Consider the following 21329-nt stretch of genomic DNA (forward strand, 5'->3'; position numbering starts at 1 on the left):
ATATTAAAAGATAAATTAATAAAATTAAATATTGACCTTATAAGTTATAAACAATAAATAAGGTAAATTAATATTGTTTGTAGAAAAACAATAATAATAATAATATTAAATGTTTTACAATCCAAACCCTAATAAGACGAGAAGGGCATGTGGTCAGCACGTAACTATCTTGCTATGTATGGACACAGAAGCACCAAATGGCAAAAACACAGAGGCGTTGAATTCAATACAGTCTAGCTTCTTTCTTTCCATCTCTCTGCGTCTCCCAGAGCCACATCCATGGCTTCTCTTCTTGCCAACGGTATTTCTCTCTTATCTCCCCAAACCCAACTCGAGAAACCGAAAATCCTAAAAGGCTTTTACCCAAAGCTTGAGACCCAGAAACCGGCGTTGCCTAGGAACCCCGATTTCAGCCTCTTCAAGGTCAGAGCAGATGTCGGTTACGAGCCCAAGACGCTGAGTCCGGACGTTCCCAGCTCATCTTCATCGGGTAAGCTTTCGAACGCCGAAGACCCACTTCAGAAATTCCTCAAACGCGATTACAAGTGGGGGTTCAAGGAGGAAATAGACTCGTTCTCGATTCCGAAAGGGCTCTCGGAGGAAACGATTCGATTGATTTCGTCCCGGAAGAACGAGCCTGAATGGATGCTCGAGTTCCGATTGAGTTCTTATGAGAAATTCCTTAGAATGACCGAGCCCAAGTGGTCGGACAATTTGTACCCGCCGGTTGACTTTCAGGGTTTATGTTATTACTCGGAGCCCAAAAAGAAGCCGTCTTTGAACAGCCTGGACGAGGCCGATCCTGAGCTTATCAGGTATTTCGATAAACTGGGTGTTCCTTTGAATGAAAGGAATAGATTGGCAAATGTTGCGGTTGATGCTGTCCTTGATAGTGTTTCTATTGCAACTACCCATAGGAAGACTCTAGAAAAGGCTGGTGTTATCTTTTGTTCAATTTCAGAGGCGATTAGGGAATACCCTGATTTAGTTAGGAAGTACTTAGGCAAGGTTGTTCCAGCTGATGATAACTACTATGCTGCTTTGAATTCTGCCGTGTTTAGTGATGGCTCATTTTGTTACATACCTAAGGACACTAAATGCCCAATGCAAATTTCGACTTATTTTCGGATAAATGCGTTGGAAACGGGGCAATTCGAGAGGACCCTCATAGTTGCAGATGATAGGAGTTTTGTGGAGTATTTGGAGGGTTGCACGGCACCTTCTTATGACACAAACCAGCTCCATGCTGCTGTAGTTGAGCTGCACTGTGCTGAGGGGGCAGAAATTAAGTACTCCACGGTCCAAAATTGGTATGCTGGTGATGAGGAAGGCAGGGGAGGAATTTATAACTTTGTTACAAAGCGGGGTCTGTGCGCGGGTGCTAGATCAAAGATATCGTGGACGCAGGTGGAGACTGGGTCAGCAATTACTTGGAAGTACCCAAGTGTTGTTTTGGAGGGTGATGATACAGTGGGGGAATTCTATTCTGTAGCATTAACTAATAATTATCAGCAGGCAGATACAGGTACAAAGATGATCCACAAGGGGAAGAATACTAGAAGTAGGATTATTTCAAAGGGGATTTCAGCTGGACATTCACAGAACTGTTATAGGGGGCTTGTTCAGGTTCAGTCAAGAGCAGATAACGCTCGGAACTCTTCCCAGTGTGATTCAATGCTCATTGGTGATAATGCAGCTGCTAACACATACCCCTACATCCAGGTAATTTTCTTGTTATGTTCTTAGGATTTGTGTTTACTATATATATATATATATAATATATATATATATGGGTAACATGAGAACCTGCAGCCACTACCCTTCAGCTCTGCACTAGGTAAAATGACAAGCGTGTGCAATAGCTTGCAAACTATGTGTACTAGGTAACCAGAAATGCGTGTATGGGCTCATCCACATAAAGGTCTGAATCCTGTTCCTGGTGGCAGAGGAGGCACTATAGCTTTTTACCACTAGGCCAACCTTGGGGGGTGTTTAATATAATTTATATTGGATGTCATAATAGTAATTTTTGTATGTGTTTGTATAAAAACTATTACTTTGCATATAGATTAAACAAAATTACAAGTGATTTATTAGGGCTTGATATGTTCCATGTGAAGCAACAAATTTATTGCAATTGTTTGTAAGCCACACACTTAATGCATTTAGTTTGAAAAGTAAGGACCGCTAGTTTTATTTTTGGGTGTGTGTGTGCGTGTTAAGTAATTGTGTGCATTAAATAAGTAATATTAAAATAAACTTGTCACAATCCTAGGGTTTTCTAGGGTTGGAATAGGAATTCAAAAGAAGAAGAACAGAATGGGGAAGGAAACAGAACAGAAAGAGGTTGAAATGGAGAAGGAAAGGAGAGGTTTTAGACGTACAGAGGGAGAGAGAAGAGTGGGGAAAAACAATATGTTTATTCAATCCATTCATAGCCGTTATTCTCTAACCTACAGCCTCTTTATAGGTTGTTTACACCCAATTCAGTTATCAACCAGCTAACAAGAACTAACAACTCAAGTAACTACACACTATGGAAAATACAAACAAGAACAATTATAACATATGCCCTTGGGGTCATGACATTTCCCCCTTTCTTGAGAGAGTTCTTGTCCCCAAGAACTTGTAGCCTGCCGACTCTATTCTTCATCCAATTCCTGCCTTCACAATCTGAATTCTTCTTCGCCTTTTATTGTTCTTTTCTCTTACTTGTCTTGGCCTTTTTTTCTTTCTCCTTCTTGGCTTTATCTAATGAATGAAAGAGGAAACAACATCTTGTTGTTCAACAGGCATGGCATTTCAAGCTCTTTAGAAATATTGCCTTCATTTTGCTCTACTAAAATCAACACCAACTCCTCTGCCTCTTTAGCAACTAAGAAATCTCCAACCATATCATCTACTTTGATTTCCTTGGTAGTGGCTAAAAGATCAACAAAATCTTTTGCCACACGTTGACATTTTTTTCCTGCTTTTTCCTCCTCTTTGTCTCTATTCAGTAAATCCTCAAAATTTAGCTTTGTATTGTCATTAGGTATTGGAAGAGTTCCTTTTTTTTCAAGAGAAATAGACTTGAAGTCTTCAAAATCGAGAGTTATTGTGATCATATCCTTTCTCGAGTTCACAACATCTTTTGCTTCCTCACCTTCCATAAAGATACCTTCAATAGGATTATCTTCTACTTCCTGATCTATTACGGGAAATTCATCAACTTCTTGCTGTAAACTGGGGGTAACCATGGAAAGACCTTTGTTCTGTTGGCTGCTCTTAAGAAAACTTTTAAGCAGCAGCCCATGCTTTCTACAAATGGCTTTCAGTGCCAATTCTTATAACCTCGCTTTCTCCACCGCTTGTTCCACCGTAGTAGGACATAACATATTCACCATAAGCCATTGCGTATCATTAAGACCATTAGTGAATCTTGATACAAAATAAGACTCATTCAAGATTTGATGGGAATGGAGTGCCTGTGTTTTCAGTTTCTCAAACCTGACCAAATACTCCATAATTGACTCCTTATTTTTCAACTTGTTAAACTCCTCATTGTAACTCTCATCTCCAACCTGATTCTTCTTGGTAGACTTAATCAAAAATTCATCAAACTTACTTGATAAACCTTCAAATTTGCTGTCAATTCTGTCCCAAGTATTTGCAATTCCAATATCCATCTTCTCAGTTCAAGTCCTTGCAAATTCTCCTCTGTAACAGCTTCTTGATCATCTTCTAAGGATCCCCACGAAAACTGAATTTGGTTCCGGTAAACCTATTCTGCCTCCTTATCAGGTTCAAGCTCCACCAACCCAATTTCGCCTCAATCGGAATCTGCTGATAACTGGGTCTACTCTGCCTTTAGTTTTGGACCGCCATTAACCGGGGCAGAAGGAGTTGAAGGAATCCGCCATGTCTTCTAATAATCGATTGCTACCAAGTTGGCCAATTGTCTGCCTATGATCGCGCTGCTTGTGAAAATTGCTCCTACACAATTTTTGACCTCAATCGCTCAAGGCTCTGCTTCCAATCACGCCTTCCTTCTCGCCTTGGTCACATGTAGTGCCCTAGATTGGTTCCAAGAGTCGCTCCACTACGACTTCAAATCTGAGCCGTCATCTATAGAATTAGCTTCGTTAGCCTGCTTTGCCTTCAATTTCGACCCAAGATCGTCAGAATTTGCTTGGGTGTTAAGCGCAATTGACACCCAAGAAACACTGGAATTCAATTGCACCAAGAACCTACCTAATACTTGACAATTGGCCTCAAGAATCACCCAATCACCATCCAATTTCCCAAATTACCGAATCTTGCCGCTTCTTGAATTATCTCCTTCGACTTGTTCAATTCCGCCCCCCACTGAATCCGCTGCAACCTGGGTCCGCTACTGAATTTTGTCTCCAGAATCGTCGGAAACACTATTGGAATTAGTTGAATCCACAGCCAATAATCGTTGGCTCTGATACCAATTGTCACTACCCTAAGGTTTCTAGGGTTGGAATATGAATTTAGAAGAAGAACAACAACAAAATGGGGAAGGAAACAGAACAGAAAGAGGGAGAAATGGAGAAGGAAAGGAGGGATTTTAAGGGTACATAGGGAGAGAGAAGAGTGGGGAAAAACAGTATGTTTATTCAATCCATTCATAGCCCTTATTCTCTAACCTGCAGCCTCTTTATAGGTGGTTTACACCCAATTCAGTTATCAATCAACTAACCAACTAACAAGAACTAACAACTAACAACTCAAGTAACTACACACTAAGGAAAATACAAACAAGAACAATTACATCTAATGCCCTTGGGATCATGACATGCTGGTAAAACCCTATGCAAAAAGAGCAAAAGAAGACCTTGGGCTGTGCATGTGTGTGTGTGTGAATTAATTTTAACAGAAACCACCAATAAAACCCTACACAGAAAGAACATAAACACACCTCAGACCACTAATTTTCTGTAACAACAAACTCATCTAAGAATAAGAGGAGGATAAGACAAAAGGGCGACTTTTCTTTTAATCACAAAATGGGGGAACAGGGAGTATCTCCTTAGCACACAAATCATAATGTTACTTGACCTGCAAGACCAGTGCCAAAGGGCATAATCTGCTACCTTGAAATAGTTCTGTAACTTCTGTTCTCTTCTATTTAATTTGATTCGCAAATCATTATTTAACTTCTGTTCTCTTCTACTTAATTTGATTCGCAAATCATTATTTAGATGAAGATAAATAACGATTCATCTGGGCGATATTAGGAAATTAGTGGACTTGTTAACCTGTACTTCTTAAGTTCTTCAATGAACAGACATTAATTTGTCTCCTTTAGGACAATGACAGAAGCACTCATGGTTGAACTGATTTGGTACCATCATAAATATTTGCCCATGAAGGTCTCGTCTAAATCCATCCAAGCCATGCATATTGAAAAAATTATATATATATTTCTGAGGATGTTTAGGTTCTTCGAGAAGACATGTTATTTATGATTCCTTGGTTTCATTATCTTCATTAGCATGATTTTAGTCATATTGTTTTGAACTCCCTATTTTTTTTTTTAATCTTCCCTACAACTCCACTCAGCTGGGGAGACTAGAAGACTTCAGGGTTTTACAGATAATTAGGAATATTATCTAGAAATGGTAACAAAAGTTGCCCAAAGAGTAAATTCGTTTTCATGTTATAATTATGAAATAATTGTTCTGTTTAATGCCACATTCCCTTTAAAACATTTGTCCTAGTGTTCTTTTTTCCCTATTAGCATATATAGCTTTCAGGGTGAAGGCAATATGAAAATGAGTGGACAACAAAATCACTGAAGTTGAATTTGGTTATGATTTCAAATCATGTATAGTATGTGATGTTTCTTATGATTTAAATCATGCATTTCATGCTTTGTTGCTAAAATCAAGTATCTCATTTCTCTCTCTCTCTCTCTCTCATGTTGTCAGTGTATTATGCTTTAATCGTGCTGGCCATAGAAGTGGAAGCTTTTTCCAACTGCTTAACGGATTAATATGCCCCATTTGCTGTACAGGTGAAGAATCCAACAGCTCGCATTGAACACGAAGCCAGCACCTCCAAAATCGGTGAGGATCAGCTATTCTATTTCCAGCAGAGAGGAATTGACTATGAGAAAGCAATGGCTGCTATGATTTCTGGGTTCTGCCAGGATGTCTTCAACGAGCTTCCCGACGAGTTTGGTGCCGAAGTTAACCAGCTTATGAGCTTGAAACTGGAAAGATCCGTTGGTTAGGCAGCTCTTGTGGTTCACTAAATCAAACTTCTTGTTTCCGGGAACATTCACGAAGATCCTTTCTTTTGTTGAATTACTTCTGATACTGTTTGGATTAGAGCTGGATTGACACGACATGAGAGGCATAGTTTGTATATTGTGTGTAAAATGTATAGGGTTCTTGTAACCACTTACTGAATTCCCAGATCGAACTTGTCCCCATGGCTTGCAAAATCAGTTTTACGATTGAAATGTAATAGATTTCAAATAATTCCCTACGACAATAATGATTTACTTGGGAGAGGAGCATCATCGAAAGACTCAAATGTTTTGTAGAATATAAATTTGTGGGTTTTGGTGGATATAACTCAGGAGCTTTGTAACCACTTAGAGCAGTAGACCAGTAGTCCAAGTGTGTTGAAGTACTTGGAAATGGGTCTATCTTCATGTTTTCTCATTGAGCAGTTTCTTTCTATCTTCAAGTAGTTAACGATATATTTATTGAAGCTTATTATAGGTACTAATTGATTTATGGATGGCATTCAGAATGTAGTGGTGAAAGATTATGGGATAAGCGGAATATTTGGAACGGTTACTTGGATTTTATTGAATTCTAGTAAGGTATGTATATGCACAAGAAATCATTTAAACTATCTCCTAAAAATCAGGAACATATCTGAATTACACTTAGAAGATAAAACAAATTAATTGAAATTTAAAATTTCTAGAGTTTAACTTTTTCTTTCAAGTTGTCTTATTCCTTTAATCTTGAAAATTTATCTTTATCTCCAACAGCCTTATCCTCTTTATTCTTGGAAACTTATCTTATTTCCATCAACCTTATCTCTTTAATTTTGGGCATTCTTTCTTTACTTGTTCCAACACTCCCCTCAAGATAGTGAATAAATATTTGCCATTCTCAATTTGCTAATAAATGATTCAAAACTTGATCTTGCCATAGCTTTGGTAAGCACATTAGCAGTTTGACTTTTTGTAAGAATATAGGACATATTAATTCCTCATTCTTCAATTTCCCTGTTTTATAAAACTCCAATCTATTCTCACATGCTTTATTTGATTATAATAAATTAGATTATCAACAATACTAATTGCTGATTTACTATCATTGTTACACTTTTGTTTGTTGTGACAAAGGAATATGCAAATTTTTCATTAACCTGTTTAACTAAGTTACTTCACAAATCCCTTGAGCTATGTGTCGGAATTTTTCCTTAGCACTGTTGCAAGTAATAACTATTTGCTTTTTACTTCTCCATGTAACTAAATTTTTCCATAACTCAGTGTAATAACTTGAAGTTAACTGACTATCTTCAATAGACCCCGCCCAACTTGCATAACCCTTAATTCCTCTTTATGTAGTTTTTAGAAATAAAAGTACATTTTCTGGTGTTCTTTTTAGATATCTTAGGACATGAATAACAACATTCATATCTTTGGGTAGGAAAATACGTATATTGGCATATCACACCCATTACATAGGCTATATTAGGCCCTATAAGAAATAAATAAATTAATTTTCTCGCCAATCATTGATGTCTTTCTTTTTCTACTGGTTCATCATCCTTGATTTATCCAAATTTCCAGTTTCTCTAGAGATGTTCCAACAAGTCTACACCCTAATATACCTATTTCTTTCAAAAGCTCTAGTATATATTTTCTTTGTGAAATGAAAATACATGCTTTACTCCAAGCCACCTTCATTCCTAGGAAATATCTCATTATTCCTAGGTTTTTAACTTCAAATTCAGCTTTCAATTGCTTCTTTAGGCTATCCTTTTCTTGAATATCATCTCTTGTTACTATGATAGCATCTACATACACAATCAAGATAACATTCCTTCCATTTGTTGCATGTTTTGTAAACAATGTACAATCTACTTGCCCCTGTTAATATCCTAACCGATTAGGAGTCATACTGAACTTCTTGAACTATGCTCTTGGTGACTTTTTCAACCCATATAAAGATTTCTTAAGCTTACATATCTTTCTAGCTTCCACTGTTAGGTTTGCACAAGTATGCCCCCACACACCCAAGAGAGGGATAAATTGAGTGATTATGATTTCAAAAAATTTTGTGGAGGTTTTCAAAAATAGATATCAAAATAGTGAAATATAAGTAAAAGAAACAATCATAAATTGCTAGAAACACAAGAAGTTTAGAGTAGTTCGGCTAAACCTAGCCCACTCCACTATTCTAGCTCTTTATTAAAGATTTCAAAATCCACTATATCCTCTTACTTAACCAAGTAGGCCCTTTAGCATAAATTGTTAAGAAAAATAATACAATGAATATGTAATGACCTGAGTTTTTAGGATAGAGAGAGCAAGGTGGTCTCATGTGGGCTTTAAAGGAATTTCATGGGTGTTTTGGGAGTTTGTTGTTCATAGGTTTTCGGTTTCGTGTGAGTTTAGTTGACTCTTCGAGCTAAAAATTTCAAAATAGCCAAACAGAAATCTATATTTCGAAACATGTCAAACAAAAACTTTTATTTCGAAACATGCACCCTATATTTCGAAACTTTTACAACGGAATCATTGTGCACCTTGTATTATTTTGTCCATAACTTTTGTTGTAGAAGTTCAAATTGAGTCTGTTTGAAGTGTTATAATCTAGACTTTGAGGGCTTCAATTTGATATATAATATTGCATACTTTGGTTATGGTTTGAGTCAGTTAAGGCTTTCCTCAATCCAAATTGAGTATGGAGCCATATGTGGTGAGTCGGTAAAATTAATGATGGCATAAATTAATTAAAGGTATGGTGAGGTGATGTGAGGTATGGTGAAATGAGATATGGTGAGGTGATGTGAGGTATGGAGAGGTATGGTGGGTTAGTAAAACAAATGATGACATAAATTAATTAAGGGTATGGCCCTGGGGAATGGGGAAACTTAGCTGCCAAGGCATGAAGATGCTTATAAATAGCGAGAAAAAATTTAGAGAAATGGGAGGAGAAGCCTGGGAAGAGGAAGAAAGGCCGAGAAGCAAGGAGAATGGAAAGAAAGTGAAGGAAAATCTGTACTATTTAGCATTTAAAGTGATCTACGAGAGTGTAAGAAGGTCAAGTATCGAGCATTTAAAGGCAAGCTCCTAACCCTCTCCTTATATTCTTCAATTTCTTGCGTCTCCATGGTTTTTCATATTTTGTTCTTTCCCTCATTGTGACTTGGTTCCATGCATTAATAATGTAAATTTGCGTGGTAGCCATCCTACAACTAGTGCTTTATTAATGGGTTTATTGTTGATGGAATAAACTAAATAACTGGTTCTTGATGTTGTTGCTTGCGTTCGTCACATGGCTTTATATCGCTCCGCTTCCTTTAGAAATGATGCCGAACCCGTTGGGGTTAGGTTCTTAGAAAAGTTGGCTATGATTTTATGGGGTTATGTGAAGAGTCTTAATAAAAAAAGTGTAATGTTCAGAAATGAGTATATCGAGACAAGTTTCTATGAATGATATGAGATAAGAACAAGAATGGTATATGGGGATTTATGAGGTCAAGTTTATGAAGAGTCATGAGAAAAGCTTAAGAAATGCTAAGTCTAAAGTGTATAAGTAAGGTTGTCTGTATGTGTGTCTAAGGGTATGGGGTATAAAGCCATTGACTGTCGACCATGGGTCGTGGCAATCGATGGCTGGATGTATGGGCGCTAGTTATTAGTTGTTACGATAAGCGATAGAAGGGCCAGAAGAGATGGTACTACCAGATTCCTACCTTGACTTTGTGCATATCATTATATGTGTGATACATGGGGAATGGGTTGCATTCATTAGGGGGACATGCTTTGTGTGTGGATTGTGTGAGTATTTTTCATAACTCGGTTGGTCTAAGAGCTAGCTTGGGTACCTTGGGAGAGCATATGAATTTAGAGCATTTCGCATGTATGTGTTCTTATGTGGGCGTAGCATGGCCTGATGCGTAGTTTATGGGGGCCTTATCATCATGTTTATGCTACACAAGCCATTGCATTTCTTATGTATTGCATTGTATGAAAGTGCGTCCGCGGAATTATATTATATGGTGGTGTGTCCATGAAAGTATATTGCACGATGGTGTGTCCACGTAATTATATTACATAGCGGTGTGTTCGCGAAAATATATTACATGACGATGTGTCCGTGAAAGTATATTGCGTGGCGATGTGTCCGGATAATTGTATTGCATGGCAGTATGTCCGTGGAATTATATTGTATGACGGTGTGTTCGCGAAAATATATTGTATGGTGAGGATGACTGGCTATGAGAGGTGGGCGAGGCCCATAATGGTGCGAAAAACCGTGGGGATGAGACCTATGACGACTTCATGTCATGATGTTATGTGATGATGTGTAAGATCGTGGGGATGAGACCCACGACAACTATATGTTATGATGATGATAGGAAAAACATATTATGAATGTTAGGAAAAGCCAACCAAGGTCAGGAAAAGGCAGGTCAGAATGATGATATGGTAGCCTATATTGGGCTACTTACAGGTTTTTATATGGAACTTGAGGGCCAATATGTGTCTTATGTGGGCCCTAAGGACCCTTTATGTGCAGTTTACTTTATGTTTATGCATTTAGAGTTAAGTCATGCATTGAACGTGGCGAAGTATGTTGTTGCATTAACATGAAACGCATGGGGTGTTGGGGAAGTCTACATGTAACCTATTGCCTTTTCTTTCTTGGGCTTATTGAGTCTCGCGACTCACCCTTTGTTTGACCATCATTCTAGGTAAGAGAATCGCCTAAGTTAATAGGTACATTCGATGAGGTTGGGTCCAAATCATTGAGTCATGATAATTGGTGCAGAGTTCTCTCGAACTTAGGATCCTGGGTGTCATGTTTGGTCAGGGTAATATTTTTATGTTCTTGAAATAGGTGTGTGTTATGTAAGCCCAGGTGGACTCATGTTGTGAATGGTTATGAAATGTTATGTGATAAAAGGTTATGAGTGAATTTTAGCTTGCGTTATTGTTCTTTATCATTCAAGTAATGACCCTCTCACGGATCTTCTATACGCGATGGGGGCTCTGAGAGGCGGGTTGTTACAGAATACAAAATAGATTATCTGAGAGATCCCTTTAGCATACATCCCTAGGAAATACAACATTCTACTTATACCAAAGTAGGCCCTCTAACACAACTGTTAGGAATTACAAAGAGAATGTTGGGAAAATTTTATTTTGATTTATTAAGAAAATATTTTGGTGATCAAATATTTTTAGTAAATTTGGTTTATTGATGATTTCCAAAACATTTTAATTTTCTCCTAAGTTTGGAATTTCATACTCATAATATATTTTAAAAATAGTCTAGTATACTTTTGTATTAGTCAAGTATGTTATAAAGCTTGGAGGAATTTTTTTATGAAAATCGACTAAGTATGAAAATGCTTTTTGATAAAACTCAATTGAGTATTGCTCAGCATACTTTTAAAAATAATTGAGTATATGAGTTGGTCCAATCGATTATCATAAGTTCCTACTCGAGTATGTTATGCAAAGTTTCGTTATCTTAAAGCTAAATCGAGTATGGTGCTTTTGAAATCGAGTAAGGATCTTTCATTACTCAAGTGAGCTTGTTTGAATAATCGAGTATCTTTAAACCTATATAAATCTGAGCATCTATTTACTCGAGTGAAGCTCATTTTTCAAATTGACTAATGTATTTTATTACTCGAGTGCATTATACAACTCTCTATATCTCAAAATCAATCGAGTAAGGAGTTTAATATAATCGAGTATCATTATATTGAGTATCCTTTTAATTGAGTAAGAGTTTTATTGATAATCGACTAATGTCTTTTTATACTCGAGTGAATAATCATATTAGTTGAGTGAAGATAGGTTGGATGCTAGCTAAGTCTCTAAACTTGAAGTTAATCGAGTATCAAGTATTTGTACTCGAGTAAATTTGCCTGTTAATCGAGTAATCTTAGCCTTATAATCGAGTGAGTAATGTAACTTTATGTGACTTCTGTGTTAGTCAAGTGATGACTTGGTTATACTCAAGTGAGCCTATTATATAATCGATTACATTAAATATCTAATCGAGTAAAGTGATATATTAGTCAAGTAAACCTAAAACTTGGTTGAGTATTTTATGTCAAATTTTGAATTTTATAGCCGTTACTCAAAGAATATAGAAATTGTTTTTGATCGTTTGAGATTTATCTCTTTATTTTCAGAAGTCTAATTATGTCCTCTTATAACAATATGATAAATTTGTTTATATATAATATGCAAAATGTCTATCTTTATAATATTCATAATTTTCTTGATAAATTTGACTATTATCAGTCAAATAAAAAAAAGGTTGTGAGTATGTGCAGATATCGAGGCTAATCTCAAAGCTTCTATAAAAGGCCAAGTGTTGCAAGAGAACAAGCTGTTGATGTCTAAGCAATGTAGAGCCAGCCTAAATCTAAACATAACAAAGCCTAATTTGTTTTTAGGCCAAAGTTTGTTGCTTGAGTGATAAGTCCTTCATGCTCATATTCCTTCACTTCAAGCCATTATCTGGTTAAGCCTCATGTAAATTTTCTTGAATCAAAAATCAAGAACAAAATAATAGAGTGTTTTACTATCCATATATTCTTCTCATTTCTCTTGTTTATTCCCTCTTATGCTGTATTTCTTATTTTTGGAAAGATCTTTGTTGTAAGCTTTCATTGTAAATTTTCCTTCCAACAAATGATTGTAAGGGTCCTACCTCATCCCTTGAAAAGGTATGTTGGTTTCTGCTTTGTCCATAAAAGCAAAGGTTATGCCTCATCCTTGAAAGGCAATGGTTACAGTTGTGCCTCTTGAAAAAGTCAGGGTTACTACTTAGCCTACAAAAGCAAGGGTTACAGTTGTTCTTATAAAAGCTAGGGTTCTTACTTAGCCCATGAAAAGTAGAGGTTTCAGTTGAACTTGTAAAAACTATATATGAGTTATAGTTGATCCCTAAAAGTTAAAATTCCTTAGTGGATGTTTTCAAAATCCTTAGTCAAGAGCTAAGATAGTGAACTAGGTTTGTTGAGTGAACCACTCAAAAATGTTGTGTTCTTGTGATTTGCTTTTTGTGTTTTGATGGTATTGTTTTTCATCTACCATACAATGTTTTCTCATTTGAATTCAGCTCATTACTTTCAAGTATAACAGTTCTAGTTTTCATTGTAAGCATACAAGATTTTGAACATCATTGCTTTCATGCATACTTGTCAAATGCATATGTTTTCCATCATGTTTGAAGATTAAATTTAAAAGTGAAAGCAGAATGTTATTGCTACCATCATAACAGTTTTCTTATTTTTATCTCCAAATACTGTTTCTCATCTGTACATATATATTTTATGTCTAAAATATGTTTGGATCAATTTTTGTAAGAAATCTTTTAATGCATATAAACCTATATCAATCTGTTGCAACCTTTTTATGTTATGAAAAGTATCATTCCAAATCAGTTTTGATACATAATATTTTAATATTGTAAAAATATTTAAAACACCCAATTTACCCTCATCTTGGGTTATCTTTCTAAGAAGATCTGAGAGTTGACACTCTTAGTTATAATGTCTTTCAAATAAATACACACAAAGTCTATAAAAGATTTTACAAATGATATATGTAGTCTTTTTGAGAGAAAAATGAAAGTATAAGCACTAATGAGAAGTGTGAATACATATGTGAGCTTTTTTGTAACACCCTGCCTCATCGGGCATGCCATTATAAGGAATTTATTAGGATTTTATTTTTCTTCTATACATAAGTTCAACACACGCAGTGTCTCAAAGAACAATCTTCACATGCTCACAAAATCCCAGAACCCCAGTCTTGCCCTTTTAATTATCAAGATCAATAAACCTAAGCTAAACAAGGCATATCATTACGCAGCGAAAATAACAAACTTATTATCATAGATTATAACAATTGTTCATACAACTAAATTCAAATCAAATAATGATTACATGACTTTAAGAAATGAAACTAATGTTTATCATGCTCGTACTCCATCAGCTCTAACTGACCATGTCCTCGCCCTTGCTGCAACCCTTGTCTAGAATGTTTGAATGTTCTAGGGGTATAACCCAAATTAGATGCTGAATCATCTAAGTGATGGCATAAAAATAGTTTACAGAATGCATGTATGTTCATGAACACGGCATATACAGACTACGACAACATGCAACACGTTTAACTTGAGAAATCTCCTTGGCATACTTAATCTCCTGTGGAAAATCCATTCCACACATCGTTGGGATTGACCTTACCGCAACATACTTAATCCTCGGGTGCCCATCCACATCACCCGATCACCAGGATTAACCTTGCCCCATTCTCAAGAAGACCCCATCCCGACCCACCAGACATCATAACAATGACATGATTTCAGATATAACAATGTTATGAAAAACCCACACGCCATGCATTTTATAAACATAACCAGTTGATGCAATATTCAAGAAATCCGATATGCATAACATGCTAATGAATCAAGAATAATTCCGACAAAACATTTATACAAAACCAAATTAAGCTTTTGGGATAGAACAACTCATCTTAACTTAGCCTCACAGGCTTTCTCAGTATGCGTGCCTTGACCTCAAAATGCATGTCTGAATAATTTCTTGGCTTTAGCATGCTCCTCTAGCCCTAAATAAATTCCCTAGAATTTTCTAGATTTTTCGGAGGCTTCTCCTTATTTTCTTCCATTTTCCTTATATTTTCCTTTTTCTTTCTTTTTTCCTTTTCTTTTTTCTTTTTCTTATTTCTTCTTCTTCTCCCCTACTTCCTCTGCGCGCGAACTAGCCTCTCAGCCACACCACTCGCGCGCCATCCGCCGGTCGTTACCGCCCTCGCCTGCTGCCATAGGCCTCTCGGTCGCCTGCCGTCACTAGCTGCTGGTCGTGGTCGCTGCATCGCCATAACAGCTTGCGGCTATGGCTGCCGCTTACTATTGCGGCCTGCTCAGGCCACCTCCAGCCATCCTCGCGGCTTTCTCCGGCCACCAGCATCGCTCCCAGCACTCCGTCAATCTCCCTCTAAGCTTTCGACCACCTTCTCTCTCACTACAACTCTCGACCACATTCTCTCTTCCTCTCTATTTTCCTTCAATCTCTTCACCTATTTATAGCAAACCCACCTTCTCAACTTGCCTTGGCCACCACTTCTTGAAGCCACGTTAGCCCCTAAGCTGGCAGAAGCTCAATCTTGAAGCTTCAAGAAGACAACCACCTTGCACACATGTGTATATACACACACATATATATATATCTATATATTACACTATAAGTTAAAGGAAATTACACATTTAGACCCTAATTTTTATCTTAATTCCACTTGGGCAATTCCTTAATTACAATTGCATCCTCAAACCTCAAATTAATTTTTATTACGATACAATAAACGCAAAATTAATAACTCCAAGTTTACTCAATAAGGATGATTTTGCCCCAGTGTCCTCACAGGGCCTTTGTTTCATCTCGAAACCACCTCAAGATTGATCCTTACAAAAAAATTGGAGCCCCTCTTGGGTTCCATTTATTTCTCGAAGGTTCCTACGATAATTTGGTAATTCGGGCTTAATCAAAGATGTACCAAATTCTATCTCTGATTTGACTTCTTTCAATGTCATAAATCACATTTTGATATGCTTCATGACGTCATACCCTTTTTTTTCCGACATCTAAGTCCCGAGGCATTCCCTGTAGCTGATTCGACGACTTATTTTGCTATTACACCCATTTTTCAGTATCCCAAACTCATTCAAACAATGTGGCAACCCAACGAAAACATGGGGTATTATATTCGTCCATGACATACCTTTTCTTCCCAAGATATTTATGTTCTGGGGCATTTCTTCAATCGATTCGGTTATTTATAAGTCCAAGAAATTATACAAAAGCCCCAAAACTTCTAATAATTTCATTTTTTTCCCCAAGATAAATTACTCTTAAGCCATTTGAAAATTCTCGGGTATTACATCTTCCCACTTCATTCTTCATTCATTTGGCTCTTTAGTGCATCCTTGGTCTGGTATTTATAGGCTTCTCATGAGCATTAAAGAAAACTAACCATTAAAAGCCGTTGGAGCCTACAAAAATTAGCCGTTAAAGAAATATATGAATAAAACAGTAAACAGATTCAGAAGATTGGTCGATTATTTTTCAAAAATGCACATAGACTGGTCGACAGGTTAAAGAAACCGATCGACTAGCTTAAAAAATGGGCGACCAGATTTGATGCAGTAGCTGTCAATCGATAGTGGCCGAAAGCATGCAATCAGCCGATAGACAGGCATAATAAGCTGTTCAACAACTTTTAAGGAAATGGTCAACTGATTTTTAAAGACAACCGACAATTTGGTTGCCTTTAACATCCCAAGAAACAAAGGTACAAAATGGTTGACAGTTTCATTAACATGGTCGATAGTTTTTCCTTTAAATAGTGTGTTAATGATATGAAAAATGTTTTGACACTTTTAACACATTTGATATCACAACAAATACAAAAAATTGATTTCAAAATAAATATAAAATATTTTGCATACATTGAAAGCATATATATTCTTTAGCATTGATTAGATTGATCATTTCTAATTTCCATAGATAATTCATTTTCAAATGCCAAATATTTAAAGTTTTTCATCATCAAAGGAAAAACAACATCTATTTCTTGCTCAAATCCAAGAAGAATCCTCATATAGATTTTCTCATCTAGTTTTCCATTGAGGAAGGCATTTTTAATATCTACTTAATGTAGAGGCCATTCTAAATTGGTAGCAAATGAGAGTAATACTCTGATAGAATTTAATTTAGCCACAAGAGCAAATGTCTCTTCATAGTCAATCCCATAAGTTTGAGTGAAACCTTGGGCCACCAATCTAGCCTTATATTTATCAATACTCCTATCTACATAATATTTCACTATAAATATTCATTTCCATTCGATCACCTTTTTATTTGAGGGTAATGCTACAATGTCCCAAGTATTGTTACCAACTAGGGCTTTCATCTCCTCTAAAATATCAACTTGCCATTTTGGATCCTTCAAAGCACATTGGATAGTCTTTGAATTTCAATATTGTCTATACTTGTAGTAAAACCCTTAAACTGTTGAGATAATTTGGAATAAGGCAAATGATTAGAAATAGAGTACATAGCACATGACCTTACCTCATTTCGAAGTGTTATAGATATAGCTAAATCATTAACCATGGTAATATTTGTCCTCAGGTAGACTAGGCTTTTGATCCAATGATTGATTGTGCTGAGCTTGTTGAGGATCTCTAAGCCACCAAGAATAAAACATAAATTGATTTTCAAGAGCTGTAAGGGAAGTGGTAGCACCTATAAATGGATCTTCAAGAGCTATAAGAAAAGTGTCAGGAACTGTAAGTGGGTTTTTAGGAGCAACTGACAGTGGGTTTTTAGGAGTTGATGATGATGCTATCCCTTGAGAACACACTAACAGTTGGGATTCAATAGTGTCATTCATGGGAAAAGAGGTGGTAGGATCCCAATGCTAATCTACACTTACAGTCTCCCCCTGAAGAGATATATGAGGATAGAAAGGGTTGATCCTCATAAAAAAATTATATCAAAAGACACTAAAAACTTCCAAAAGGAGGGACAATAGCACTTGTAGCCTTTTGGGAAAGGAGAATACCCAACAGAGATACACTTTAGCACTTTAGGTTCAAATTTTGTTCAAAAGGGATTGTGGTTGTGAACATACACAGTGCAACCAAAAACCTTAGGGGAAAGAGAAGTGAAAAGGTGAACAAGAGGAAACAAAATCACGAAAAGTGTTGAGGGTTCGAAATTAAAGTGCTTTGGAGGGAAGACAATTGGTGAGGTAAGAAGTTGTGAGAATGGCTTCCCTCAATAGGAATTAGGAACATAACAAGTGAACAACATGGCTCGAGCAACCTCTAAAATATGTTTGTTTTTTATTTTAGCCAACCCATTTTGTTAAGGGATATATGGATATGAACTTTGATAGAATATGCCATGTTGGAAGAGATATTGAGTGAAATCATGAGATAAATATTCACGACCATTATTAGTTTGAAGGACATTAATGGAATATTAGAATACATTCAAAATAAGTTCATGAAAGTATTCGAAAATGCTACTAGCCTCAGATTTTTCTCTCATAGATAAACCCAACAAACTCTAGTATGATTGTCAATAAAGGTTGTAAACCAATGAGTACTAGAGACATTTGAATGTCAAGGTAAGACCCCAAATATCACTATGAATCACATGAAAAGCTTTAGATGGTTTGTAGGACTATATAGGATAATGAGAGTGAGGTTGTTTAACAAAAATACATTGCTCACACTTAATAGAAGATTGCTCTTTATTAATGAAAAGATGAGGATACAAGGAATTTAGGTATGGAAAACTAGGATGTCCTAGGTGTTTATGATAGAACAGTGCATTGGCATTAGAAGTTACAAAAAAACTATTTTATTTGTTAGAGAATTTTGAATTGCTACAACATATCTTGAAATATAGTAGAGGTCATTTTTTTCCTTAGCATTGCCAATCATCATTTTTGAAGACTGGTCCTAGAAAATAAAGTAAGATGGAAAAAAGTTTACACTATAATTCATGTCTCTTGTCAGTTTGCTAACTAAGAGTAAATTACACTTTTAATCTAGGTATATGTAGAACAAATTTTAGTTTTAGTTTCAATAAACTAACTATTCTAAACCCCAAAGCAAGAGATGTTGTGCCATTAGCCATAGAAATATTAATGGTAGTACTACAAGTTGTATAATTTGAAATAGAATTAGCCAAACTTGTCATATGATCAAACGCACTTGTATCCACCATCCAAACATGTTTAGGAAGCTTTTGGGATATCAATGAGTATTGAAAAATATCTTGTTAAGCAATTGAAGTTGTTAGCTTAAAAGTAGCAAGACTTGAGAGTTTTGTTCTCGTGGTTTGATTTAGTAATTGTACAAGGCTTCAATCTACTCATATGATAGGTTTAGGTTTTTGATTTTTTCAATTTCAATAGGAGCTTCTGTAACATAGGCTAAACGGGTTATTTCTCGTTTATTTCATGGCTTCCAATTTGCTAGCTTGCCATGAATCTTCCAACATGTTTCTCTTGTGTGGTATGGTTTATTACAATGGTCACACCATTGCTTATCCTTTCCTTGATCTCTAGACAAAGTGCCTTTTCTTTTGATTGTAGCAAGAGCATAATTTTGAGGGCCTAAGTTGTTGTTATGTTTTTAATGTGATTTTGATGATGGAAAACTTCATGATTTTAGAATTTAAAAATGAAATAGTTTGTATATCCTTGAAATTTCGAAATGGAGTATTCATCGCCTAAGACTGTTAATTTTTCCAAATATCTTGACAAAGCTTATAAAATATTCATTGGTAAATATTTTATCTTGGAAAATATCACTTTATCATTTAAGAAATATTTTCTTGATCTCAAAAGAAATATGTGTATGAATCGTGTCTAAATGGTTTTTCAAAAATCATACACTTATTTTGAATGATGAAGGTAAAACTGTTGACTTCTCCATACAAACAGTTGACCAATTTATGCCTTTCTCTTATGAGTTATCTTAAAGATAAAAAAAATGTTGACTTGATGTTTTAAAATTGTCAACCCTGTTAAGCCTAAGGGCTAAAACAGTCGATAGTCTCTATGAATTGTTGATACGCATTTTTCAAGCTCTCAATTATTTGATTCTAACTTCAAAAATAGTTGACAGTGATTGTAAAATGTTTACTATTCTTCAAATCTGTCGACTCTTTGTTAAAAACTGTTAACTGCTTCTCAAATCAAGTTGACTTCCTTTTAAAATGTCGAAAGTCCTTTGAAATCAAATTTGAAATTTCAAACATTAAGAAAGAAACAGTCGACCAATTTTACCATCTTTAGATAGTTTCTTATTTGACATTTTAATACAACTAGTTTTTTAGGCATTTAATGTAGCTAACGGACATTAAATTGGATTTTAAATGCATTGGACAACTAGAAAACTATAAATAAAGCATGAAGTTGCAAGTGAAAAGCTAATGAACAAATTTCAGTGCTCAAGCTATTTTTTCTAATATTCAAAGTGTCTCAATCTTTCAATTTTTACATTCAAAGGCAAGTTGTAAATTTGTAAATCTAGATAAGCCTTTGAATTTGTATTCTTGAACTTCATTGTAACTAAGAGAGTTATCTTTTAGATTCATCTTTGATTGTAATCTACTGTTGTATTTCCTAGCTTCTAAGCTAGAGGGCCTATTGATTTTTGGTAGAAAGATTTGTATTTCCTAGCATTAGCCTAGAGGGCCTACCAGTTTTTGGTAGGAGGCTTTATGAATAAAAATTTCCAACAAGTCTATTGGAAGAGTGGATGTAGGCTGGTGCCAAACCACTATAAATTGTGAGTCTCCTTTACTTTTGTTATCGATTTCTCTAGCATCTTTTCCTTTTCAAACACATCGTTGTTTTATTGCTCTATATCTTCATTTATACTAAAAAAATTCAAGAGTTTTTAAATTTTTTTAAAAACACCCAATTCACGCTCCCTCTTGGGTGCATGGTGATTCAAGTGTGACATAAGTGTGAGTTTCAGGTTGGGTGAGGATTACCTTCTGCTTGTTTTCCTCCCTCTTTATGTTAACAAATACTTCTTTAAGTGTTTTGGGGTGCTCTAGAAAATTCTAAAAAATATAAGTTATAAGAAGTATCCTGTTGTGTTTGAAGACCCTGGAGAGTTTCTGGGGAAATAATCCCCTGGGGCCTCCAGAGATTCCTGGGGATGGTCTAGCCTTCTCATCTGTATAGCTTGAAGACTCAGAGTCTCCCAGGCACAAGTTACCTAGTGGCCTCAAAAAGTTCTTCGGGACCAACTAAAGACATTCATCGGGCCACTGTCACCCCAAAAATTTCTCTAGGCCTTCCAGCATTTCCTGATGTATCTCTCAGAAGAGTCCGAGGACTCATCTGTGGACCCCACTAATCATTTATAAATACTTAACATCCCCATGGAAAATGGATCTTTCAACTCTTTTGGATCTTTTTGGATCATTACTTTCTCTCTCTAAAGCTCACCTGGAAAAGCTTCACCTTATTCTTCAGGACACCG

At 36.0% G+C, this 21329-nt stretch overlaps 1 protein-coding gene across 1 annotated transcript; it reads left to right on the forward strand.

Moving 5' to 3' along the window:
* The first annotated feature begins 189 nt into the window (after positions 1–189).
* Positions 190–6603, forward strand: LOC127793872 (UPF0051 protein ABCI8, chloroplastic). Its single transcript, XM_052324628.1, has 2 exons — positions 190–1722; positions 6023–6603. The coding sequence occupies exons 1-2, from the start codon at positions 280–282 to the stop codon at positions 6239–6241; spliced, it is 1662 nt and encodes a 553-aa protein (XP_052180588.1). The 5' UTR covers positions 190–279; the 3' UTR covers positions 6242–6603.
* Positions 6604–21329: the final 14726 nt, after the last annotated feature.

This window comes from Diospyros lotus, chromosome 2, assembly GCF_014633365.1.
Source record: "Diospyros lotus cultivar Yz01 chromosome 2, ASM1463336v1, whole genome shotgun sequence".
NCBI lineage: Eukaryota > Viridiplantae > Streptophyta > Magnoliopsida > Ericales > Ebenaceae > Diospyros > Diospyros lotus.

What these genes read in the sequence shown, in the direction of transcription:
- LOC127793872 (XM_052324628.1), top strand. Translation starts at nt 280, where the DNA reads ATGGCTTCTCTTCTTGCCAACGGTATTTCTCTCTTATCTCCCCAAACC. An exon ending in ACACATACCCCTACATCCAG is followed by an intron (nt 1,723 to 6,022) that starts GTAATTTTCTTG and finishes TTTGCTGTACAG; the next exon opens with GTGAAGAATCCAACAGCTCG.